Source organism: Protopterus annectens, chromosome 6.part0 (assembly GCF_019279795.1).
Source record: "Protopterus annectens isolate FY-2018-M chromosome 6.part0, PAN1.0, whole genome shotgun sequence".
Taxonomy (NCBI): domain Eukaryota; kingdom Metazoa; phylum Chordata; order Ceratodontiformes; family Protopteridae; genus Protopterus; species Protopterus annectens.
The window spans coordinates 783,643,619-783,669,102 of record NC_056737.1 but is presented as its reverse complement, the minus strand read 5'-3'; the positions used below and the strand labels follow the sequence as shown (position 1 = coordinate 783,669,102).

Below are 25,484 nucleotides of genomic sequence, written 5' to 3'. Positions count from 1 at the left end.
CATTGCATTTAAAGTTATTAATCCCACCTTTTACATACAACACCTTTTTGTTAAATGCCTAGTTCCAGCTTTTGTGTTGCATGCATTCACTGTTTGACAGGTTGAACTTTTATGCAGTTGTTTCTTGTCATATCCATTTGAGCTGATGTCTTACAAAACTTGTTTATTGAAAGCCCCCAAACAAAAAAACAACCCCACTCCATAAAACCTATTAATGCTAACGCACAAACTATGTACATCTTCAAATACTGAAGTTTTACCCTTCTAATAGGAGTGTAAGTCCTAAGGTACTAATCAAAATCTAGTAAATGTAGTACATATTCTGTGATTTGTGTATTTCCATACAGCTAGACTGGAACAAAAAAAAAAATGCCCTGCTGCTTACCAGGCTTTCTAGCAACTGATCCACTACAGTATATGCTGATGTCTTATGTTTTTTTCTGCAGATTGTAAGAACTGTTTGTAGATGTTCTGCAAATAAATAGTAGTTAAAATGCATATTTTATTATTTTATTAATGCATATTTTCTACAGAACATCACCATATATTTTAGGAGTCATTCTGTAATATGGTACTTTAATCTTACATGGTTTGGCAGAATTTGTATAAAACATGATGTTCATCGTGTTTCACTGTTGCAGTCATTACACTTGGGTTATCCTGCTGGCAGGCTACCCGCAGTCGGCCAAAGTTCCAAAGTCTAGGTCTAGGCGTCGGTTGCTGTCACCTCTTCCCTGAAGTCAGTGCGCCAGGGGTATAAAAGATGCAACCGACGCCATTTTCTTCAGTCTTTCTTGCCGCGTGGTGCCCGAAGTAAAAGCAGTTCGCAAGTGCCGGTCGGCCGACTCCTGAGATTTTCGAAATCAAGTTTCAGAACTGAAGTCTACAATAAAGCTAAGTACCCCGTTGGGGAAACTTTTTCTTGCTTCAGACCGATGTCAGTAAAAGTTAACAATTGTATTTCTTGTGGGAAGCAAATACCTCATAAGGACTTTCACTCTTACTGTATTCCCTGCCTAGGCCCTGACCACAACGTCACTAGTTGTTGGTTTTGTGCTAGATTCAACAAACGCACTATTAAGCGTAGGTTTGAGTTTGCTTCACATTACTTTGGCCGGAGGTTTAATTATATAATGCCGTTGGAACAACCGACGACCGTAATTCATAAAAAACGCAAAGACAAGGAAAAGGACAGGCATCCTAGGTCCAAAACCGACGACGAAGCCTCTTCTAGGCCAGTCGCCGGTTCTTAGTGAGGCGCTTTCGCAGCCCCTGACACCCGCTACCTCAGAGCCACAGGCTGTATCCGACTCCCACGTGGAGACACCTAGGTCTCTGGAAACTCAAGATATTGGGCCTGCGGAAACGATTTCCTCAGATGGGTCTGGAGCCGCTGTGCAAGCATCGGCTTCTGTGGGTGTTTTCAGACCTTCACAGCTTACTATTAAGTCCTCTGCAGCAGCCAAGGCAAAGTCAAAATCACCACTAAAGACAAGAAAACAAGTACAGCATTCTCCAGGACAGTCATCCATGCCAAATAAACAAATGCTTAAAATGGCCGAAGATTTAATTAATTTGATCAGGGGCTCCCATCCCCCTCTTGATAAAAGGCCTAGGCAAGACGCTGACTATGATTCCTCTGACCAGGTTTCTATTTCCTCCGATTCCTCTTCTGATCAGGGATACTCTCTCCCTCCCTATGAGGATTCTGATGCTGAAGAATCTATTCCTTCAGCCTCTCAACATGAGGATTATTCTTTTGGGGAAACCCTGCACACTGTGAGGGAACGTTTCCATTGGGAGAGCCAGGATTATTCTGAATCCAAGAAAAGGCTCAGAGATTTTCTTTTACTGCCTCGGCACAGGCCCCTGGCTATCCCCCCTGTGCTTGATATTGTTGATGATGTTTTCTCTGAATCCAGTCTGTCTCATGATTCTTTACCCCCTGCACCAGTCAAGCCAGACAGGTACTACAGGGTCCCTGACTCTCATAAATTTCTTTACAAAAATCCTGCTGCTGACCCAGAAACTATTTCTCAGGGCCCCAAAGGGGTTAAGGCTTCCACTGCAAGAAATCCTGTTCCCTCTGACAGAGATTCTAGAGCTCTGGATAGATAAGTTTACACTCCTGCTACTTTGGCTGTAAGGGCTTTAAACTGCCAGTTTCACATGCTTAAATATCAACAGTACCTCATGTCTTTATTAAAACAGAAAATGCTTACAACTCAGAAAGTCCTGACAATAAGGAAATGCAGGATTTATTGCATGCAGCTGAACAGGTGGGAAAGCATACTCTGCAATGTGGTTTTGACTCATTAGAGGCTTCTTGTAAAGCCGCAGTTACAGGCTCTGTCATTCGAAGGCATGCTTGGTTAAAAGTACAAAGTTTACCTGAACATGTTAAAGTAAAATTATTGGATGCTCCACTACAGCATGATACTTTGTTTGGTGTTAAGGCAGAAGTGGTGTGAAAGAAAATAGAGGGTAAAGCAAAATCAATGCAAACAGTGAAGGATTTCTTACAGGTTCAACCACCTAGATTTAGCAGAAAATGGCCTTCAAAAAATTGGTCCTTTCCGGTGTCAGACAGGCCACAGACGCCCAAGAGGCAGATCTCAGCCCCAAGGCTCCTACAGACTTAAACAATGGAGTGCTTCAGCCCCCAAAGGAGGAGAAGACAAATCACAATCTTATAGAAAACAGTCCCAATGACTTCCCTCTACAGATGCCAAGCACTTACCTTTTGGCAGCACCCTTAGGGGGAAAGCTAGCACAAATTGGCACATATCACCCAGGACAACTGGGTACTGAATATTGTTTCTCAGGGCTACAGGTTCCACTTTCACACCCTTCCAAAATCAAAGGGTATGCCGAATCTGCCACAAAACCAATGGGCAGAGGCGCAAAAACAAATTGCTGCCCTCATGGATATGGGAGCTATTCAAAGAATACCACATCAAGAACAGGGACAAGGATTTTACTCAAGACTTTTTCTGGTACCCAGGAAGGACAAAGCCTGGAGACCAATGCTGGACTTGTCAATCCTAAACATTTTTCTGGATGCTCCAAAATTCAAAATGTTGACACTTCAGCAACTTCTACCCATGCTAGGCAAGAAGGCTTGGCTAGTTACTTTGGACCTCAAGGAGGCATACCTGCATGTACCAATCAGGCAATCTTGCAGAAGATACCTCAGATTCATAGCTGGCTCAATGCATTACCAATTCTTTGCACTGCCCTTTGGCTTATCTACTCCGCCCAGGGTCTTCTCGAAATGCCTGGCACCAGTAATTGCATTTTGCAGACAAAAAGGAATTCAAATATATCCCTACTTGGACGACTGCCTTATTCAAGCAGAGAGCAAGGACATTCTACTAAAACATCTGGCATTTGTAAAAAGATTACTAATTTGCCTAGGGTACACAGTAAACGAAAATAAGTCAAAACTAGTGCCCTCTCAAGAGTTAATATTTTTGGGTGCAAGCTTAAATACAACTGCCCAGATGGCTTATCTCATACCAGACAAGCAAAGGCAACTGACTCATTACGTTCAAATGATGGCAACAAAGACCCAGCTCCCTGCAAGATAAATTCTGCAGGCCCTGGGCTTCATGGCATCCTGCATTCTACTAATTCCAATGGTATCTAAAAAGTGTTTGGACTCAACATTGCCACAGCCTGGAAATAATAACTTAATTCCCTGCCTTCAACAGGAGTTTCGATGGTGGTCCCAGGCCTGTCACGCCAACAAGGGACAGCCTTTCACTTTACCCACACCCAGGCAGACAATAACAACGGCTGCGTTGGATTATGCCTTGGGGGCACATATGGTAGGCAAATGTATTCAGGGCACATGGCCCAATTAACAAATGCATCTTCACATCAATCAAAAAGAGATGCTAGCTGTACAGAATGCTCTGACAGCTTTCAAGGATCTACTACATCCAGGACAACTATTACTAAAGACGGACAATACCATAGTTATGTTGTACATAAACAAGCAAGGGGGCACACATTCCTACCCCCTCTGCAGGCAAGCCATGACTTTGTGGAATACAGCCCTGACCTATCAGGTACATCTGCAGGCACAATTCCTGCCAGGAACAAAAAACACACTGGCAGACGAACTAAGCAGAAATCTCATGGATCCTCATGAATGGAAACTAAATCCACAGGTCTTCAGCATGATAACAATGAAATGGGGATGCCCAGACATAGATCTTTTTGCCTCCCCTCACAACTGTCAACTACAAAAATTCTGCACAAGAACTTATCATCCACAAGCATGGAAAGTGGATGCGCTGTCATTCAGCTGGAAAACCCTGACAGTTTATGCCTTTCCTCCACTGCCTCTTCTTCCCAAGGTGCTCCTAAAAGTCAGACAAGAGAAGCCAAAAATGAGCCTGATTGTCCCAGACTGGCCACGCCAGCACTGGTACCCAATCCTAAAGACCTTGTCTCAAAGCCTAGCCTGGCCTTTACCTCAAATTCCTCATCTGCTCACTCAACAAAACAATCAGATTCTGCACAGTCAACTCAGAACCTTAAATCTGGCTGCATGGCAGATAATATAGCCACTCAAACCACACCTCTCTTTAAAGCTGTTATGGATGTCATTTTAGAAGCCAGGAGGCCCAGCACTAGGAAATCTTATGCAGAAAAATTGAAGAGATTCTGTGCTTGGAACCAGGCACAAGGATTCAAACCACTTGTTCCAAATATTCCTCAGATTTTACAATACCTAACTGAGATGCTGGACAAAGGCCTATCCTTTTCATCTATTAAGATCAATGCCTCTGCCATTTCAGCTCATTACAATACGGAAATGCCTATTCTTTCACATCCACTACTAAAACAGTACCTCAGAGGGGCAAAGAACATAAAACCCCCAAGGAGAGCACCAACACCTACTTGTGACCTCAATTTTGTTTTAGAAAAACTCACTCTGCCTCCTTTTGAGCCAGCCAGCACTGCTGATATAAAATTCTTATCATGGAAAACTGCTCTGCTCCTAGTAATAACTTCAGCAAGAAGAGTCTCAGAGCTACAGGCATTAATAGCAGTGGAACCTTTCATCATCTTTCATCAGGACAGGGTCTCACTGAGGACTAACCCAACATTTATGCCAAAGGTGATTTCCAGTGTGGCTCTTAACCAAACCATTCATTTGCCAACTTTCTATCCAAATCCCCAGAATAAGGGGGAGAGACTTCTACACACTTTGGACATACACAGACAGCTACGTTTCTACTTGGACAAAACAAAAGCTTTCAGAAAAAACTGAGCAACTTTTTGTAGCTTATGCTGCAGGATCACAAGGAAAGCCTATCTCAAAGCAGACAATTTCAAAATGGATAGGACACTGCATTCGCTTCTGCTATGCACAGCATGGCAAATCAATGCCTAAGGGCATTAGGCCACATTCTGCCAGAGCAGCAGCCACTTCAGAAGCCTTTCTCAGAGGAGTACCAACCAAGGACATTTTAGAAGCTGCAACCTGGAGTTCAGTGCACACTTTCACCAAGCACTACCACTTGCCTCTTTACTCTAAATCCGGAGCAGGCTTTGCCATGCAGTTCTGCAGGGCCTGGTAGCCTTTCCTAACCCTATTTAGAACCAGCCACCCAACCTCAGCTTTGGGATTCTACCCCAGTGTAATGACTGCAACAGTGAAACACGAACATAGTACAGTTGTGTACCTACCATAAATGTAGATGTTCGAGTGTATTCACTGTTGCAGTCCAGGTTACCCACCCACCATCCCCCTTTTTCTATGCTGGGACTTTACTGTACTTCTCTATTCTATACAACCTATGTGGTGTATTTGCTTGTAGATGAAGGAAATGTTTATTTTACTACATGCATGCCTTTTGGTATACTTTTTTACAGCCTTCCTATTTGGAGGCACCTGACATCTGAGGCAAGAAAAACTGAAGAAAATGGCGTTGGTTGCATCTTTTATACCCCTGGCGCACTGACGTCAGGGAAGAGGTGACAGCAACCGACGCCGGACCTAGACTTTGGACCTCTGGCCGACTGCGGGTAGCCTGCCAGCAGGATAACCCAAGTGTAATGACTGCAACAGTGAATACACTCGAACATCTACATTTATGGTAGGTACACAACTGTACTTTCCATGGTTGTTGTCTGCTGTTCTAAAATAAATTATATTGTCACATGTTTTCCATGAGTTAGCTTTGAAATACAAAAAATTACCACTAGGACCCCTGTCAGTATGTTCATGCATTTTTTTATAAAATGGGTCAGTAATTGTTTAATTTATTTTATTTAAGCAGAATAAGATGGCCCACACAGATACTTTCAAAGTTAATACATAATAGTAAGGTAGCAGGACAGGTTGTAAATGGATGTCCAGTGCTTTCAGCTTATTTTTTTTTATATTTTTGTCATTATAAGCTGTAACAAAATGGTATCAGCATTTCAGTGTTAACTTATTTTGCACACTTTCAGTCCTCCTGTCAGAATGAGATTAAAAGTAGTGAGAAATCAGGCTGCTCAGTGCAACATTTTATGCAAAGCATAGTTTTACATCTGCAAGGTTAAAGGCGCTAAATTAATATCTAGACATGTATTTGCATTGTGTAGCATGTACTGGTGCTTTTCTACTTATTGATGCAGATATCCATAAGGGAAAAATGTGGTTGGATACTGGCAAATATTCTTTCTCTGATTGATTAACTTAGTTTTCAGGTAACGTTAAGTTACTTTACTAAGCTTTGTTTGTAATTCCTTGTATTCTGAGTAAATAGCAGGTAGTCATCTGTTAAAAAATTTAATTCAAAATCGAAACATGCTCATTTGTTTTTGCAGTAGCGTATCTACCATCCTTTAAAAATTTGTATTTTTTCTAAGTTTTGTGCTTTACAAAATAAACGCATAATCCGTGTTTTCTTTTAGTTGTTGAGTTAACCATTGGTCAGTATTACCACTCGTCACTCACAGATAGACAAATGGTAATAGAAAATTGCTGCCAGTACTATTTCTTTTACAGCATTGGTAATGATTGTGTTTTTTTCAAAATTTCCTGTTCTCTGCACTTGTGCTACAGTAGAGTTGGTATAAATAAATACAGTGGAAGTGTTGGTTAGCATCCTGGGAGCTTGGTCTTTTTTGTCCAGATGAATCTGCGACTAATTATATTCAACCAGTTGTAGGTCTGGGTTTAACTAGAACCAAAATTGAACCTAATCTGTGTGTTTCTTAGAAACTGTAAACAGTGGAACATTTTTATTTTGCTTTGACAAGCAAAATGGTTGGGTAGGTAGATTAGGTCCCTGAATTTTACTAATTTACATTTATATAATTTACATGTAGATAGATTCATTAGACTTTCCAACAGGTGATCAGCCAAAACTCGGTAGATGTACTGGTGGTGATGGAACATAGCTCACTTGATTTCACCCAGCCAGACTAAGCATACTGACTTCAAGGCATAGCCCCATGGAGGGAATTTACATTCTGGCAGGAGTGAGGCCTGCAACCACTTTTCTTTGTGCTAAATACCTAAAAAAAAAATAGTATCCCTAAAATACATTTGTCATTTTCAGTAGTTTTTTAGCTTTGATACATTTAGATCTTGGACTATCTAGTCTGTCCACTTCACTAGCTGGAACTGCGTTGCCCGTAAGGTATCAACATAGCAAACAGCTTTCCTCATACAGCTGACCTCCACCCTACATCTGTAACGCATCTCTACTCCCTTGTTATCTTGGATCTCACCAAACTGGTCCAGTAATAGACAAGTGCTGAGGGTTTAAGAAATGTGACAAGTTTGACCATAGTATCACGTTTCAGGGTACCAACAATTTTTCAGCTTGATATTTTGAAAGGGAAAATCTCCAAGTAAGCTTCTTAAGTAGGGGTTCTCTAGTGAATATAGTGTTCTGCTGTTTAGCTTCCAGTGAAAAAACAGTTCAGTGGTAATTTTGCAGCAGTATCTTATGTAAGCCACACCAGCATCCCTCAGTCTGAGTTAGAGTATATTCAGCGCTGCAGTTATCAGTTCTTTCATGCCATTGCAGTGTTTAGATCTCTCTCTGCGGTCATCATTGAAAAGTGCTACATTCTATGCTGAAAAAAAATTAAGTCTTTCAAGCCTACATTGCTGTTTATAAAAGCAAGGTAATCACTGGCTTAACCTGCTCTTCCTTAAGCCTTTGCATGATATCCCCATATGTCATCATTGCCATTGATTTAGATACAGCACGGACTCCTATCGCTGACGTTTTAGACTCAATATTGCCTTTTTGCAAAAATCGAATCAAGATATTTACACCAATAGAATTATTTCTATTTGAATTTTTGGAAGGTTATTAATCTGGAGAATCCTAGCATGATACGGGATTAAGAGGTCATAAGTGCAGTTATGACCACTATACCTGGCTTCTATTTGAGCTTCCAATTTTGTTATTACTTCTTCCAGTCTTTCATTGACTTTTCCTGTAAGAGATTGACCACTGGCTTTCACTTAATTGTCATCTGGCTCACACAATGTGCTACACTGGAATTCAGCCAGGCCTCCTGTTTAAGAACCTATCCTAGGTAGATATGGCAGCCAACACTGCCTCATGCTTTACTTAAGGGCATATTGCTGGTTGTGGTAGAAGGCTGAATATTTATTTCAACAGTAATATACCTGCTGTCTAGCTCTGATCCTCAGGTCATCCGTCCACTGAATGACTGTTCTGCTGTTACTGGCCACAGTTGGAGAATTGAGTTGCAAGTGATGGTTCCTGCAACATTGTCTTAAGGCTCACAGTCACTTATCCTTTTCAACTAAGTGGAATTTACTGGGCCGTGTGCATAGTACTGTCTTTTGCAGCTAAGACAGGATAAAAATGATTTAATCAGGTCTCCCAATGTATACTGGCTTTGGAACTGGCCAGAAAATTAAAAGTTTCTTCACTTATTTTGATGTTTTCTGTGCCTGTCTAATGTTTGCTCACTAGTTTGCAGTGTATACTTCCAGTTTTGGTGGTCCGTTGTACTAGGAATCCTTATTGATACGGCATACATTATAAGACAGGAGGTAGTTTTTCTTCCTCCTCGGCACTTAAAGCTGTCACCCTTCATAGAGAAACTGGTGAATTTTTATTCATTAGCTGTCCTAACAGTTTATCCACTGAAGAGGCTGTCAGGATAGTGAATAATCTTACTGTGTCTTATTTTTGTTTTGTGTTTTTCTGTTTATTTTATTGTCTTACTGTAGTATAGATTGTTGGTCTTTCTTGTTCATTATTCATAATTCTTCGGTGTGATATGTGTTCTCTGCCAGTACAAAGCCCACACTAGCAGCTTTCTAGAGCTCAGAATCTCCTCCTCTGACTGTCTGTGATATGAGATTGGCTAAGCCCCCCCCATTAGTGAAAGCCTAATCCATGTCACAGAAAGTCAGTTATTCAGTCATTTACTGCCAGTTGTAGGACTCCTCTCAACAGCCTGCATTAGTGTATTACAGCTTCCTCTTTATTATTATCTAATTATAGTTTTTTTGTTTTATTTATTTCATGATAAAAATCAGTTATAGCAGTGTTAAACCAGGAGGAGGATCTCTAGGTACAGAAATAACCTAAACCCAAAAGTCATTGCCCAGGGAAACTTCCTAAGACACTGGCCTTAACTAAGTTCTCCTAAAATTTCCATCCTACAACAGCAAACCACTACTGATCTCTATAGCCTATCACACACTGCTTCCATTCACTTCAAATCACTTACCACTTACTTCCTTAATAGCTGTCCCAAAAATATAATATAATCATTCTAGGTGACCTCAGTCTTAATTACCTTGGCCCTCTTGTGTCTGACATGAGTACTTTCTTAGCAGACGTAGGTCTCCTTCAGCTCATAAAAGAACTAACCTCAGGTCCTCCAAGCATTCCACACTGTACCGGATTACAACTAACATAGCAAACTTCATGTCCAACATACACATTCTGCCACCATCACTAAATGACCACTGCCCAGTCACCCTTACAATTGTCAATCATCCTATAAAACTTATCACCCATATTAAATGCTTTCAGAAACCAGAGTAACAGAAATATGGACAAACTCAGAACTTTTCTCATAGCCCACAATTAGAGCCATATACTCTCCTTACATTACCCAAATACAATAGCTGTAAATCTAACCAACTTTCTACACCAGCTACAGGACACATTCTTCCCACTTATCCACAGGCTTTATAAACCCACTAAAACAGTCTGTACACTGAACTCGTAACATTTTTAAGTCTAAGGGATGAAGTATGGCAAAAATGGAAACGGACCCCTACAACTGACAGATGGACCTTCAGTATTGCATAACGTAGCCAAGATGTCCATTAGAAGGCAGAAATGAAATCTCCAAGCAAAGAAACAAATTACCCGCTTACATTCCACCAAATATTTTTGGAAAGAGGTTAACCTACTCATAGGAGGAAAATGTTCTCATGATACCCTGTCCACAAGTACCATTCAGTGTGTTACAACAAAACTTTCTCCAGATTTCCTTAAAGAATTTACCAGTCTCCCATTAGTAAACTCCACACCTGTCACAGATCATGCATTGCCTACCCCACCATCACCATTCATCCCTTGTTCCATTTCAAATGCACATGTCCCAAAGAAGTCTCTATTCAACTTGAAAATATTTCCACTGGTACCACTCCTGGATGTGACAACATAAACCATAGTCCATATGTCACTGCAGATATCATCTATGTCTTCCTGTCACCCAAGTATGTAATTTGTGTCACACAAAACATCATGCAACAGATTTACAAAACTGCTTTAGTTAAAACTTTCCCAAAGCAAACCAGCCTAAAAGATGCGCCTAATTTCTGTCCAGTATCCATCCTGCCAGTTCTGGGCAACTCTTGACTGTTTATATCCAGCAGTACCACCTACTGTCCTCCAAACAACATGGAATCTGTCCTGGAAAAAGTACTATGACAACACTTTGGTCCCTAACTGATGACATCCTGCTAAACTTTGATAATGGCCTCCTTTTAGGTGTTTATCTGTACACTTGGCATAGCCTCCTTATAGGTGCCTATTTGTAGACCTGGCAAAGGCATTTGACCTCATTGACCACTATCATCTCCAAAATAAACTAATTGAAATTGGTGTCAGTCCAGATGCTTTTCCCTGGTTTAGAAGCTTCCTCACTGACGGACATTAATAGAATCTTCACCTATTACCAAAGGTGTACTACAAGGATCCATTCTTGCCCTCCCACTTTATATTCGTACCTACCTGTGAAACCTATATGATTGGATGGGAGATAGGAAATTCACCCTGAGGATCACTTCTGTGGCTCTGTTTGACAGGGGCACAGGAAAATAATTTTCTTGGATGGCAAAAGCCAGGGTACCATTTGGCTAGGCTTATATAGGTCCTAGGGCCAATAGCCTAGTACCTACCTATGAACAAACTTCATTATGACCTTACCCATATTCCACTTATCCTCTGTGCTGATGACATGGTTATTTACCAGTCAGGTCACTCTCACACCAACATTCAATGCCAGTTGAAGTCAAATTTACATGAGTTCCACCAGTGGCTCATAAATCATAAACTACTTCTTGCCCACACCAATCAGGGTTATTGGGTACCCTCTTTGTAAAAATAATTCCTTTGTAAACATTTCCTGTACATAAATTTCAGGGCACTACACATCCTAGATGCCCTAATTAGTTGTCCATTTATAATCCCTTTCTTTTGATAATATGGATGTTCACTATTAAAATGTAAATATGAATTGGAAAAGGTGTCCTTCCGAAATGTCTTAGAATGAAACCTGTTTTCAGTAAAGTCTTTGTAAATACAAACATCTAAATAGTTTATCATCTCCGTGGAACATACATGGGTAAACCTCAGGAAAGTAGTACTTCCTTCTATGTTCCTTTCTAAAAAAAAACAAATATCATCCAGAAATCTTGTATAATAAATTGTTAGAAAACCAATCGGAAATTAATAAATAATTCTTTTCCCAGTAGTACAAAACAAAATTTGCAAATAAGGGGTCACAGCTGGCCCTCATTGCCACTGCTTGAACTTGTTTGTAGTATTCACCATTGACGAACATAAAATTGTTCTTAAGAATGGTTTCCATGAATTCCATAATTAAGTTCACCTGCTCATTCCTTAAATATTCGGGTCTACTTAAGTAGACCGACCTCTCACTTACCCAATTCCCACTTGGCCGAGACGAAAGGAGCGACAACTTCAGAAGACCGACATCCGGAACACAGACTTTTCATGCACGGTAAGTAACCGCTTGGCCATCCCAAAAAAAAAAAAAGAAAGAAACCAAACAAAACTAAACCCACCGATGTGGGGGCTTCACCCCCCCTTCATAATCCCCTAACTAAATGTACCCAACTCCAAGATCGCAAGAGGCAAAGTTCAACAGGATGACCAAGTGAATACTTACCTTGCGTGAAAAGTCAGTGTTCTGGATATCGGTCTTCTGAAGTTGTTGGTCCTTTTGTCTTGGCCTAGTGGGAGTTGGGTAAGTGAGAGGTCGGTCTACTGAAGTAGACCCAAATATTCACACTCAATCAAAATATCTTGGAACCATTCTAAACCTTGATGTGGTATACTAGAAAACAGGTCAATAACATCAGTAGTTACAAATAATAAATCTCTGTCAAACTTGTCATTGTTACTTTTTTTTTGAGAAAAATCCGAGGAATCTTTAGAAATATGTTTAATAGAGGAAATTAATTTCTTTAACTGGTGGTCAATATAAATAGCTAAGGGCTCATTTTTTGAACCTGCTCCTGCAATATTTGGATGAAACGGGGGCTTTACTATATTTTTATGAATTTTGGGTATACAAAAACTGAGGGGATACGGCAGGTTCTCCACCTACAAAGAACTCCAATAATGCCTTGTCAGAGGTCCCCTGAAAAACATGGTTCCTAATAAAAATATATATCAATTTTAGAGTAAGCAATCATTGTTTCATTCTTAGATACAATACTGTATTTAAGCTCGTTGTTGAGAATGTCAAACGTACAGGAATCATAGTCCATAGTGTCCATAACTACCACCCCATCCCCTTTGTCTAGTTTGGCTTGGGTTCTCCTTTAATTAAAGGAATTGCTTTTACAAGCAAAAACTTGAATTATCTGGTACAAAACATTTATTATATCCATTTTTATTATTTTTAAAGAAATATTAACCTGTATCGTAATTACTTGTATTTACTTTAATTGTCTTGATTACTTGTACATTTGTGTTTTTTGGAGACTGATTGAAGCTTTTGGAGGTTAAAGATCCTATATAGGACTTTATAACAAGTTTCTCAAGAATCATGGCTGTGGTGGTGTCCTACAGCCTACGTTTCCTTGTGATGTGATCTGAAATTTTGTAGTGTGTGTACATGTGCACACATATGTGCTCAAGTTTTTCTTTTTTTTTTTTTTTTTCACTTTCCTTTGACTTTTATGGTGTTGTCTGACTCCTGGATAACTTCAGCAGTATACCTTGTTTAGTTTTATAGATGTTCTAGTCACATATTACTATCTTATTCATATGTATTGTGCACTATTTGTGATAGGTTTGCATTTGACAACTTTATGTATGTATATGCATTTAAAGAAATTAAATGAATAAGACAACTGTTTTTTTTCTTTTTTCGCAGAGAGCAATCCAAGCTGCTGTTCCGAGTGGGCCTTCAGGACCACCTGGAGCACCTGGTGGCCCTCTTCCTCCTCCACCACCAGGTGGAGGACTGTTACCTCCACCTCCACCCATGGGAGTACCGCCTCCTCCACCTCCCCCACCACCTCCTGGAGGTCCCCCGCCTCCTCCTGGACCACCTCCATTGGGAGGTATGCCTCCACCTCCAGGAGCACCACAAGGACTTGCATTGAAGAAAAAAAACATTCCAGAGCCCAAGAATCCACTGAAGTCATTCAACTGGTCCAAGCTGCCTGAGGTAAGGTAACATTGCTTGTGCTGTACTTAACATGCCACACTAAATCATTTTCCGTTTGTAGCAATTGATGATATGTGACATATTGAAAATCGTGAAAGTGGACAATTTGACCATTTCTGTGACTTGTTACTTTGAATGAAAATGTGTTTTATTTACTAAAGTTTGATTAATGAAATTGTTGGAAAGAAACAGATCACAGCTAAAGTTTATTTTCAGCCAGGTAAACAAAACAAAAAAAATGGCTAGATACACTGTAGAGGGATGAAATTGTCTCCAGTATGATCATTGGAGAATGCATTTTTTAAAAATGGTTAGGCATTTACCTGGTGTTGCCTGAAAAATAAGTACTGTTGCCTTGATGCACCCATTTAGAAATAGCAGCAGATTGCAAGTTGTTCTCTGCGTAGTACAGTTTATTGTATTGTTTACCTGTTTTTCTCAGTTGATCCATACTTTATGGTAGCTGAGAAGTCACCCTTTTTCTTCTAATGCAAAATATCATTACATTTTCTCTTGATGCCACTAAATACCTCACCCTTGTGTAGCACTTCATATGAGACATGTTGACATTTCCTTTCAAGGTATATGGTTTACACTTTAGGATCATATTGCTGATAATCAGACAATGTTTTCTTTAGGTGTAAATAGTTACCATTTCATTGATATTACAGCATTTCTGCAACTCTTGATAGCTGTGAGCTCAATTCAGAATAATTGTAGTGGTTTGAGACTTGACTGTGAGGAGACAGAGACTGAATGTTCCAAAATAAGCTACCCTTTGGAGAATGGTTTGTGTGAAAGGAAATATTTGGTAAGAATTGCACAAAACGTCATTGCTTTTGAGATGTACTTGAGTCTTTTCATGTTAGAATATGTACATTGTGGAACAAGTTTTGTTTGTAGGGCAGGCACCCTGTTTGTGATATGCACTTTGCATGCATCAGCTGATATGTGTTGATGCAGAGGAGAATTTGGGAGAAACATTGCACATTTCTCCTGCTTCTCTCGAGTAAGAGCTTTTAGTTTCTATCTTGAGTGTGATACATGTGTGTGCACACACTTTCTGATTCCTTACAGTCTAGACTCAAAAGTTCAGGTAGTGTGCAAGTCTATGAAGGAGGACGTGTGACAAGGATGAGTGAATCATCAATGATCACGGTAGCTAGACAGGGGCTTTTGATGGCTGGTTACAAAAATTATGAGCAGAACGTTTTAGGTAAATTGCAGCCAAATAGTTTTCTTTTAAATTGTGAAATATTTTACCTTGAGAAGTGTGAAGATAATTTGGAAGTAAACACCAGTGTTATAGCAGTTGATGAATAATTGCTACCTCTTTCATGATTTATAAGAGCTATTTTGTAGTTTTGTAGTTAAATTATAATTGTGTTCTCCTGCAGCAACCTTAGCTATTTGGGTTGTATCCTGTAGAAGATACAACAACCGTCCACCTTCCAAAGCTTTCATGACACCTTCCAAATGCTCAAACCGTAAGCTTCAGTTGAGCTGACCAAGAGTCAGGTTTGGGAGGCAAAACCCTTCAGAGCTTTTCTACCTTTTAAGGCAACACTCCTCTGTGGGCTTCCAAGGATAAGTCTGCTAACGTTGTCCCATTGCTGGACCAGTAATTTCCTTTTGAGCAAAAAAGCTTCCACTTTAGTTTTTAATGACAAAAAGCATTTTTCTGTAGAACTTAATTTTAGTTAGGAGAACGTTTGCAATGACTCTCACTTGCCATTTGTACTCTTTTTAAATGGAAGTGTGCTTTTTTACTTTTCTGGTAATGTTAAACTATGTTTGGGTAACATTTGTGGTTATTTTACTTTTGGGGGCTGGGTAAGTCTTCAAAGTGCTTTTTATAGTGTCTGATTGGGAAAAATAACTTTTTTATAACTTAACGTGTTTTACCAACTGTTGCTGCCAGCCTTCTCTTGGAAAAAGTCACCTTTTAAGGTTTAACCATGGAGCAGCTTACCAGTTTTTTGAGACTACCTTCTTCCAAGTGAGTGCCTCTGCTGTGTTACCAAAGCTGGTTCCTTTGACCACTCACCTTTTCCCTTGGCTCTTACTGGTGTAGTCCTGACAGGTGCCATGGACAGGGCGATAGTTGTGTCCTCTGTGGCTGTTGGAGGGTCTCTGGTGGGCAAGAGGGAAGCCACTCTTATCACTCCTGGGAGATGGGGTAGGGAATGCCACTCTCCTTATCCAAAAAGCTGTGCCTATCCCTAGGTAGATTTTTACTGGCAGACTTGGATGTGTGTAAGATTTCCCTGTCAGAAATAAACAAAAGCTTAAACATATATCTTCTCCAGTCTTAGGTACCCTGCTGGACAGGAATGTGTGGCTTTGGCCAGTAAATTTTGAAGGATTCTCTTTCTCTGAAACTTCCTAGAACTAATCAGTTGTTTCAGTGGGAAAACAGTTTTCTTAGTCCCTCAGTAAATATTATGAATTGCTACAGCTTGAATTTCTTGAATCTATTCCTACTCTTCTTCTTCTGTCTGCTTTTGGAGGATGTTTTTGTCACTGCATGCACTTTGCCTGGCAGCCATCCTACTTGCCCGTAAGAAACGAGATAAGCTTTTATAAAAGTGTCAGTCTTTTAAGTTTTTAGGTGCCCATTCCAGGTCTGACCCAGTAGCTATTGCTTTAGTGAACCTAGCTGCTGTTAAACATATGATTACTATTACTGACCCTGCAGCTATTGATTTTGTGAACCTAGCTGCTGCTAAACATATGGTAATACTATTCCCTCTCGGAATGGAATGATGACATCTTTGGACCTGGAGTCTGTGCCCTTGGTTATAAGTTGTGCAGTATAGAATTACTGTAGACACATGATGGTCACTAAATCACTGTCTACATGCATTCTGAAATGTCCTTGACTGCAGAGTCTACTGTTAGAGGCGTATTAACAATGTAGTAATTTGCAAGGGTGGCTGTCTTTTTTTTTTTTTTTTTTTTTCATATGTGACTTATTCGTACTGCATGACATTGTACATATGTGCCATGCAATCCATATGCATGGTGCACTGTATGTTTTGTATCTCTGGTGGCTGACCATGTAACTATTAGCTTTTCCCTTTATAGAGACAGTTTAATTCAAGACCAGAGTAAGCATTCACGGTACATTTTCTTATGTTTCTTCTTTCAATTTATATCCACAATTGTATATTTGTTTTAATCAACATTTAATTAACATTATAACAGTACAAACAAACTCGCCACCTCCTTTTTCTAAGTATTCCGTTCTCTCATCAAATTTTTAAAGTATTCACTGTCTGTTTTTTCTTGCTTTTTCCTCTTGCTATGCTCATTGTTCAGTGTCTTATTTCTTCTTTATTATTTATTTGATGTTCAGTTGCATTTAGGATTAGTTAACTATAGTGTAAAAAGGTGCTGTTTCTCCCTTTTCTTGTGTGTGTGTGTGTGTGTGTGTGTGTGTGTGTGTGTGTGTGTGTGTGTGTGTGTGTGTGTGTGAATTAATGTCTGTCACTGCTATTTAGTTGTCTTTACTTGCTCCCAAACCTCCCATTTTTTGCCCTTCTTATTCTTTCCATGCTGTTTTTTCTTTCTCTTTTTCAGCTCCTGTACTTCCATTGCCATCCTTTCTACTTTTGTCATGCTTGGAGATGCCTTCCTTTGCCATTTTTTAATGCTTTTTTTTAACTACTTGCCTCACTAACATGGTTAATTCTTTTATAGGTTCATAGGTTGGTACTAAGCTATCAGCCCTAGGACCTATACAAGCCTAGCCGTAACAATTCCCTGGCTATTTCTTCCCACACTATTTACTTCCTGGTCCCCTGTTTAGCAGGGCGACTGACGTGATCCCCGGGGTGAATTTCCTTTCTCCCATCCAGTCGTCAAGGTTCCTTTTGAAGAGGGCTAAAGAGGCACTCTGCTTGACATGTATGGGCAGTCTTTTCCAGAGACTGGGGAGTGTCTGGGTCAGGAATTTGTCCCTCCAGCTTGTTTTGTTTGTTGTGATGACAAGGTTTAGATCCATGGAGCATGTGGCTCTGAGTAATTGGGATTTCTTTAAGTGTAGCATGTCCAACAGCTCTGGATTTGACATGGCCTTGTATGTTAAACAGAGATTGCCTCCGAGTAGACGACATGTGACAGAGTATAGCTGGAGTTTTTTAAGGCGGTCAGCACAGGGCATCTGCTTTAGGCCTGTGATTCTTTTAGTGAGGTATTTCTGCGGCCTTTCCAGTTATTGCAGATAACTTGAGAGGTACACACCAAATGGGGCGTTGTATTCTATAATGGGTCTAATGAGGGATGAGTACAGTGGGACAATGACCTCCTTTTTTCTGGATGAAAAGCCCTTAGTGATGAGGTGTGCCACATAGAAGGATTTCCTGACTGTTGTGGCGACATGGTTATCGAAGGTGAGACCACTGTCCACCTGTGTCCCTAAGCCTGTTGTCACACTGTGTTTAGTGTACTGCCACCTATGTGGTAATTCACAGGTACATGTTTTTTCCCAAAGGGGATAACTATACATTTCTTGGCATTGAGCTTGAGCCCATGGCTCTGGCACCAAGCATCTGTTTATGTAAGGCCCTTTTGCAGAGTATCCACATCATTTGGGGATTCAATAATGGCTCCCATTTTGCAGTCATCTGTGAACTTTGTTAGCCAGAGTCCCTTAGTGTTGGCCTGTACTTCAGAGAAGTAGATGCCAAACAAGAGCGGTCCCAGGACTGAACCCTGAGGTACTCCACTTGTCACTTGTCTGGAGCTGGATTTGGAGTCAGCTACTTTTACAGTGTGGGTTCTGTCAGTAAGCCAATTTGCAACCCATTGAGTGATGTAGGGATTAATGCCCAGCTTAGTAAGTTTATCTATAATTCCAGAGTGGGGGATGGTGTCAGAGGCCTTGGCGAGGTCTAGATAGCCTGTATGGACCACCCTACCCTTGTCCATGGCTCTGGAGACTGATTCGAAGAAGTCAGTCAGGTTCAGGAGACAAGATCGGCCCTTCACGAACCCAAACTGGGTGGGGTCCAGTGTTTGAAGGTTGCCAATGTCTTTCTTTATAAGTTCCATGATAATATGCTCCATGGCCTTGCAGATAAGACACGTCAGACTGGTGGATCCCCCCTTGTGGAGTGGGATAACTGTAGCTGTGCGCCACTCACTGGGCACGAAACCTGAGGTAAGGCTGTGATTAAACATGACACTTAGGTGAGGTGCCAGTTCATATTGTAGTTCATGTACTACACAGCCCGGGATGTCATCTGGTCCCATGGATGCTGTTTATGGGCTGATGTTTAGGGCAGGGTTCCATTTCAAAATGTGCTTCCTAAAATCCCCAAGTTCTTTCTTTAATGTTGTGTTTATTAGTTTATGGACGTCATGTTTAAAAACTTCTAATGCTGGACATTCCCAAAATATATGTAGCCAATTACCTAATTCTTGAGACCCACATCCCCAACAAATAAGATCACATGCTGGGTTTGTGTAGTGTAACCGTGATGGTGTATAGAAGTATTTTTGTAGAGGTTTCCATCCAGATATACAGAAATTCCTTGCTAACGTTACCTGCCTTGGGGCTAATACAATGTCTCTCCGTTATCTGTAATTTGTATATGTAGTTGTCTCCTCCAGCTGTCCCTAAGTTCATTCGTATGTTTACTTCTGTGTAAGCCCTACACAATATTCTTTTGTTAGTCACGTACTTCTCTCTTGCTTCCAATAGTAAGTTGACTGTTTTCAGGCATTCCTTTAGATTAGTTTGTCTCCTCCATAGACCTCTAATCCATCTTCTCAACCCTTCAAAATGTGGCAGATCAGATTCCTGTAAATTAAATTTGTACTTTTTTCTTCCTGATTTTTTTTATCTGTTGTTTGCTTCCAGAGTTTTGGCTCCTTGTTTTTTGTTTTCAAAATTTGCTCTATTCCTTCTAGCCTAAACCTTTCTCTTCCCTGGCCGTATCCTATAATGCAAAATGCCATCAATTTATCCAGCCATATTTTTGTATTATCTTTTTCATGCTCTAAAGGCATAAACTTCCACTTCTCTGTGTTGATTTTGCTGAGTCGCTTGTTTCCAAAATCTTATTATTTTCTGTTTCTTGCAGCTGCCGTGCTTTATTACTACAGTTTTCCATTTTGGAGTGTAACTTCTGTTTTGCAGTGCATAAGCTTATCTGATCTGCTTTGCTTCTTGGTATCTCTTTGCATCCGGGACCTCTAACACACCAGCTTACATGAGACTGGTCAATTTGTCCCATGCCGCTCTCATATTTTTCTCTTCCCAAGTAAATGATAGTATTCCATTTTTTTAGAATAACCCAGAAATCTTTACCTGGATCCGTAAAGTAAGCCTGACTGGTATATAATATTAGTGGAACCACAAACATCTTTATCACTTGAACTTTTTCATCTAATTCTATGAAAACCACTTTTAAAGTTCTTAAAGGACAACTATAAGATAAGTAGCATGTTGTCTGCTTCCTAATGCATTTTTTTGCTCTACCTGTCGATCCCCCCACTAAAAGTAATTGTTCAGGCAATGGAAAGAATTTTTTTTTTGTTTCTGCCGATTCCATTTGTATTGCTGTCAGTAGAGCTAGCCACCTTTCTTAATAGTCGAGTCTCACGTTCTTGTAGCATTTCACCAAGTCGCCCATCATTCAGAAAGCTCTGTAGCTGAGAAAACACCCACCTCAACTCTTCTTGCCCATGAAACACCTTCTGTGTAAATATACATACCTTCCATTGAAATGTGCATGCCTTCCTTCCCCCTTCTAACGTCCATAAAAATGTTCTTGTCCAGGCGCTGGAACTTCTGTTTGCATGATCAGTTGCTGGACATTATTATTTTCTTGAAGGAGCTCACAGCAATTCCTTGCATTCTGTGGTAAAAACTGGCTTTGTTTCTTGCAGTAAGTATTAGTGTTCTTTCGGTAAATTATGGTTTATGAGGTTGTTTGTGAATAATGCCATTTTTTTTTAAATGTGGGCTGCATAGGTTTGCAAATAAGTAAATATATACAATTGAATGATCAGGTAGCATATGCCACTTGCAGTTACAGAAACTATATAGACAATATGTTTATTTTTTCTTTCTCTCTCATTCTGAGAAAGTAGCTATCTTTTTACGTAGAAGTTCAGCTTTATATACTGAACACTGGCGAAGCAGTGATAGCAGTTAGTGAACATGAACAAAATATGATACTCCTTGAAGGCTACGGCCGAGACATCAGAGAGAGAGAATAAATTTGTTTTGGAAGTTGTGGATTTTCCTGTTGTTTTATTTTTTAAAATATGTATATCGTACCTGTTCTGCGATTTTGTGAAATCCGTTTGGAGTTTAGGACAAAGTGCTCAGTAAATCATGTCGGATATGTATTTAATGCATTCTGTTTTGCTGCTGTCTACTTTCCCTGTTCTTTAGTTCTGGTTTACACTTTCACTGACACTTGCTTTTTGTTTATGGAGTTCCGTTTCAGTATCTGTTACCAGTGCTTGTGTATCTTAAAGAACAACAATCATTTTACCTTATATTTTCCACTGTTCCTTGTTAAATTGTTGATGCTGTGAAAAATCCCCGAAGATTAATCAGTAATGCATGACATTAGCATTTCACAAAATGCAGTTTGAAGCTGACTTAGTGTTCTGTTGACACTTGCATTGAATTTGAGTTGCCAAGTTTAACCCTTGAGAGGCAAGTGTCAGAAGCTGAAGAACGTGCAGGAAATAAATACAGTGGATATAAAAAGTGTGCATACCCCTGTTAAAATGCCAGGGTTTTGTGATATAAAAATGAGACCACAATAAATCATTTCAAAACTTTTCCCACCTTTAATGTGACCTATAACCTGTACAATTCAGTTGAAAAACAAACAAACAAATCTGTTAGGGGAAAAATATAAAAAATAAAAAAACATACAATAAGCTGGTTGCATAAGTGTACACACCCTAAAAGGAATACACTTTGTTGAAACACTTTTTGATTTAATTACAACATTCACTCTTCTTGGGTAGGAGTCTATCAGCACGGTGCATCTTAATTTGGCAATATTTGTCCACTCTTCCATGCAAAAGTGCTCCAAATCTGTCAGATTGCGAAGCCATTTCTTATGTACAGCCATTTTCAGGTCACCCCACAGATTTTCTGTTGGATTTAGGTCTGGGCTGTGGTTGGGCCATTCCAAAACTTTTTTTCTTCTGGTGAAGCCTTTCTTTTGTTGATTTGGATCTATGCTAAGGGTCATTGTCGTGTTGAAATGTGAATTTCTTCTTCATCTTCAGCTTTCTAGCAGTTGCCTGAAAGTTTTGGGCCAAAGTGACTGGTATTTGGAACTGTTAGTAATCTACTCCACCTTGACTAAAACCCCACTTCCAGCTGAAGAAAAGCAACCCCAAAACATGATGCTGCCACCACCATGCTTCACCGCGGGGATGGTGTTCTTTTGTTGATGCAAAGTGTTGTTTTTGCGCCAAACATACCTTTTGTAATTGTGGCCAAAAAGTTCAACCTTGGTCTCACTGGACCATAACACATTTTCTCACATGCTTTTGGGAAACTTGATGTATTGTTTTACAAATTTTAGCCAGGTCTGGATATTTTGTTGTGTAAGAAAAGGCTTCCGTCTTGCAACCCTACCCCATAGTCCAGACATATGGAGAATACGAGAGATTGTTGTCACATGTAGTAAACAACCAGTACTTGCCAGAAATTCTTGCAGCTCCTTCAGTGTTGCAGTAAGTCTATTGGCAGCCTCCCTGACCAGTTTTTGTTTTGTCTTTTCATCAGTTTTGGAGGGGCGTCCAGTTCTTTGCAATGCCACTGTTGTCCCATATTTTCTCCACTTTTTGATGACCGTCTTCACTGTGGTCCATGGTATATCCAATGCTGTGGAAATATTTTTTCTACCCTTCCACTGACTGATGCCTTTCAACAACGAGATCCCTTTGATGCTTTGTAAGCTCTCTGTGAACCATGACTTTTGCTGTAGCAGGTAACTGAGTAAATGTCAGGAAAATCCTACTAGGACAGCTGAACTTTATTTGAGGTTAATCAGAGTCTCTCTAATTGATGGCAGGTGTGTACCCAAGATGACTGAATGCTGTAATTAAGTCAAAAGGTGTTTCAACAAAGTATTAGTTTAAGGGTGTGCACACTTATGCAACTAACTTATTGTACATTTTTTATATTTTTTCCCTAACAGATTTGTTTTTCAATTGAATTGTACAGGTTATAGGTCATGTTAAAGGTTAGAAAAGTTTTGAAATGATTTATTGTGGGCTCATTTTTTTATATCACAAAAACCTGGCATTTTAACAGGGGTGTGTACACTTTTTATATCCACTGTATATCAGACAGGATTTACTGAGTGATTTCATGAAGTATGTTTGAAGTTTATAACTTAATCAATCTAACTTATGGCTGATTTATTTATTTTGTGTCTGATTTGCTGCTGCTGCTATCCTGGTGTTCAATTTCTTATTGTGGTTCTCCTTTTTACTTTCTTCTGGACTTGCTTTTTATTTATTAGCGTTTCACTTGTGCCTTTGTGTGTGTGTGTGTGTGTGTGTGTGTGTGTGTGTGTGTGTGTGTGTGTGTGTGTGTGTGTGTGTTTTAAAGATCATCCGTGATTTTGCCACCTATTTTGCATTGTTCCGCTTTACATTTTTGACAAAGGTAAATAAATAATGGGCTGCAGTCAGTGATACTGCTAGACAGAGTTTCGGAAACTGCAAGCTGAAACAAATCCTGTTGTTTTATTAAACTTCTAAGTAAATTAGAGACAAGTCGCCTGCCTTTGGTTATGCAGTAGTGTTTTTTTTTTTCTTTAGTAGGCTGCGTTAACAGTTTTTTATTTTATTTTATTTATCCTGTTCTTGTAGAGATATTAAGAGAATTAACTGCAATGCTACCTATAACCATGTGCATTTGACCTGCCAATCAACCTTTCAGCTGTCCAGAATTTTGCACAACACTCCTAATTTTGATTTATATTTTCCCCATGTCCCATCTGATCCGATAGTAAATCACTGAGTTTTACAGATGGTCAGTAATGCCAGAGATTAGACTTTCAGTCAGAAAATGCATACTGAAGGAAAAATGTAGTAGTGTTAACTTTTTAAGTGAATTATAGTAATGTGATTATTTTTTTCCATACCTTTTTTGAGGTAGGCTGTGTTGGATTTAGTATTTTTGAGAAACATAAAAGATGGCAAGGAACCTTGGGGGAGAGGCATAAGGAGACAAAATACAGTAGCACATACTAACTGAGATTACAGTACCATTTTCACAGCAACTAAAGAGTCCTGTAGGAGAAGATAATTTCATACATAGTCTGATGGCATCTTATACAGTTGCATACACTTTTGAACTACAATACCACCGATCCTAAATTATTTATTTGCAGATAGGATATGTAGCATGTGTATACACACGCACAAATATATTTAGCATGACAATAGTGTGTGTGTGTGTGTGTGTGTGTGTGAGAGAGAGAGATTGATTGAAATCTGTGCATATCTCTCAACTGTCCCTGTAGAGGATTTCCATGCATGGATATGGACATGTTGACCTAACATAGGCTGCTTTTGTAATAGTATCCATGTATCATTGATTTCTACAGCACTGGCCATTTTTTCACCATGATGCAATAGAGAGAGAGAGAGCATGCGTCTGTAAGTGTGTGTATGTCATTGCATGTGCCTTCATGTATGTGAGTGCATATGTGTGACTGTGGATGAAGGTGTTCCTGCACATATATGTGTGTGAGTGCATGTCAGCATGTCTGCATGGTGCATAAAAGTGAAACATGGATCAAAGATGGCCTGGCACCACCCTGCTGTAGGGAAACCTTTGTGTGTGTATGCATGTGTGTATTTGTGTGTGTATGTCTGCATGCACTTGTGTATGCAGGATGTATATATTTGCTAGCTTTATGTCTCACTGTGTGAGCATGGATTCCCATAACCCATCTTTATATTGATTTTAGTGATCTTTTGACAATGTACCATCCTCGTAGGTGACTTTGACTACCCCACTATAAATTGGCTTTCATACATGGCCCCAAATATGCAATCTTCGGGAATATGTCAGTAGAAACAACATCTAACATACAGTCCATATGCCCACTAGGGGTGCAAACAAGCTGGATCTGGTACTCACTAACATGGGATACGATGCATCATTTCATTCCTAGTCTTATACACTGTGGGGAGGGGGGGGGTCCAGCTTGATAGCTGAGCCATTACAGACCCAGTCATCCCATAAGTCTTGTTTCTCCACAGTACCAATATCTACACCTTTACCCGCATAGGTAAAGATGGTAGAGACACATGTTTATAACACAAGTGTCTTCCAAACAGATGTAATAAACTATGCCTACAACATCTCCCTATCTGCATGTCCACATTTTGCTTGACTAGGATGAAGGAAAAACTCTGATTCACATGGATAAGAAGCCTGTTTCAGAGAAGGGTGTATTCTCTGAGACACATACCTGATCCTCCAACATATCCAGTTTATGTTCCAAACAAAGTTTTTCTTTAGATCTGGTAGT

At 39.8% G+C, this 25,484-nt stretch overlaps 1 protein-coding gene across 4 annotated transcripts in view; it reads left to right on the top strand.

Annotated features, from left to right (window-relative positions):
• DAAM1 (dishevelled associated activator of morphogenesis 1) overlaps positions 1-25,484 on the top strand; it is a 3,124,549-nt gene that overhangs the window by 2,389,111 nt on the left and 709,954 nt on the right. For all 4 annotated transcript variants that reach the window (XM_044074460.1, XM_044074457.1, XM_044074458.1 and 1 more), the window contains one exon: positions 13,651-13,947. In XM_044074460.1, coding sequence (XP_043930395.1) covers positions 13,651-13,947 — 297 coding nt within the window. The remainder of the gene's footprint in view (positions 1-13,650; positions 13,948-25,484) is intronic.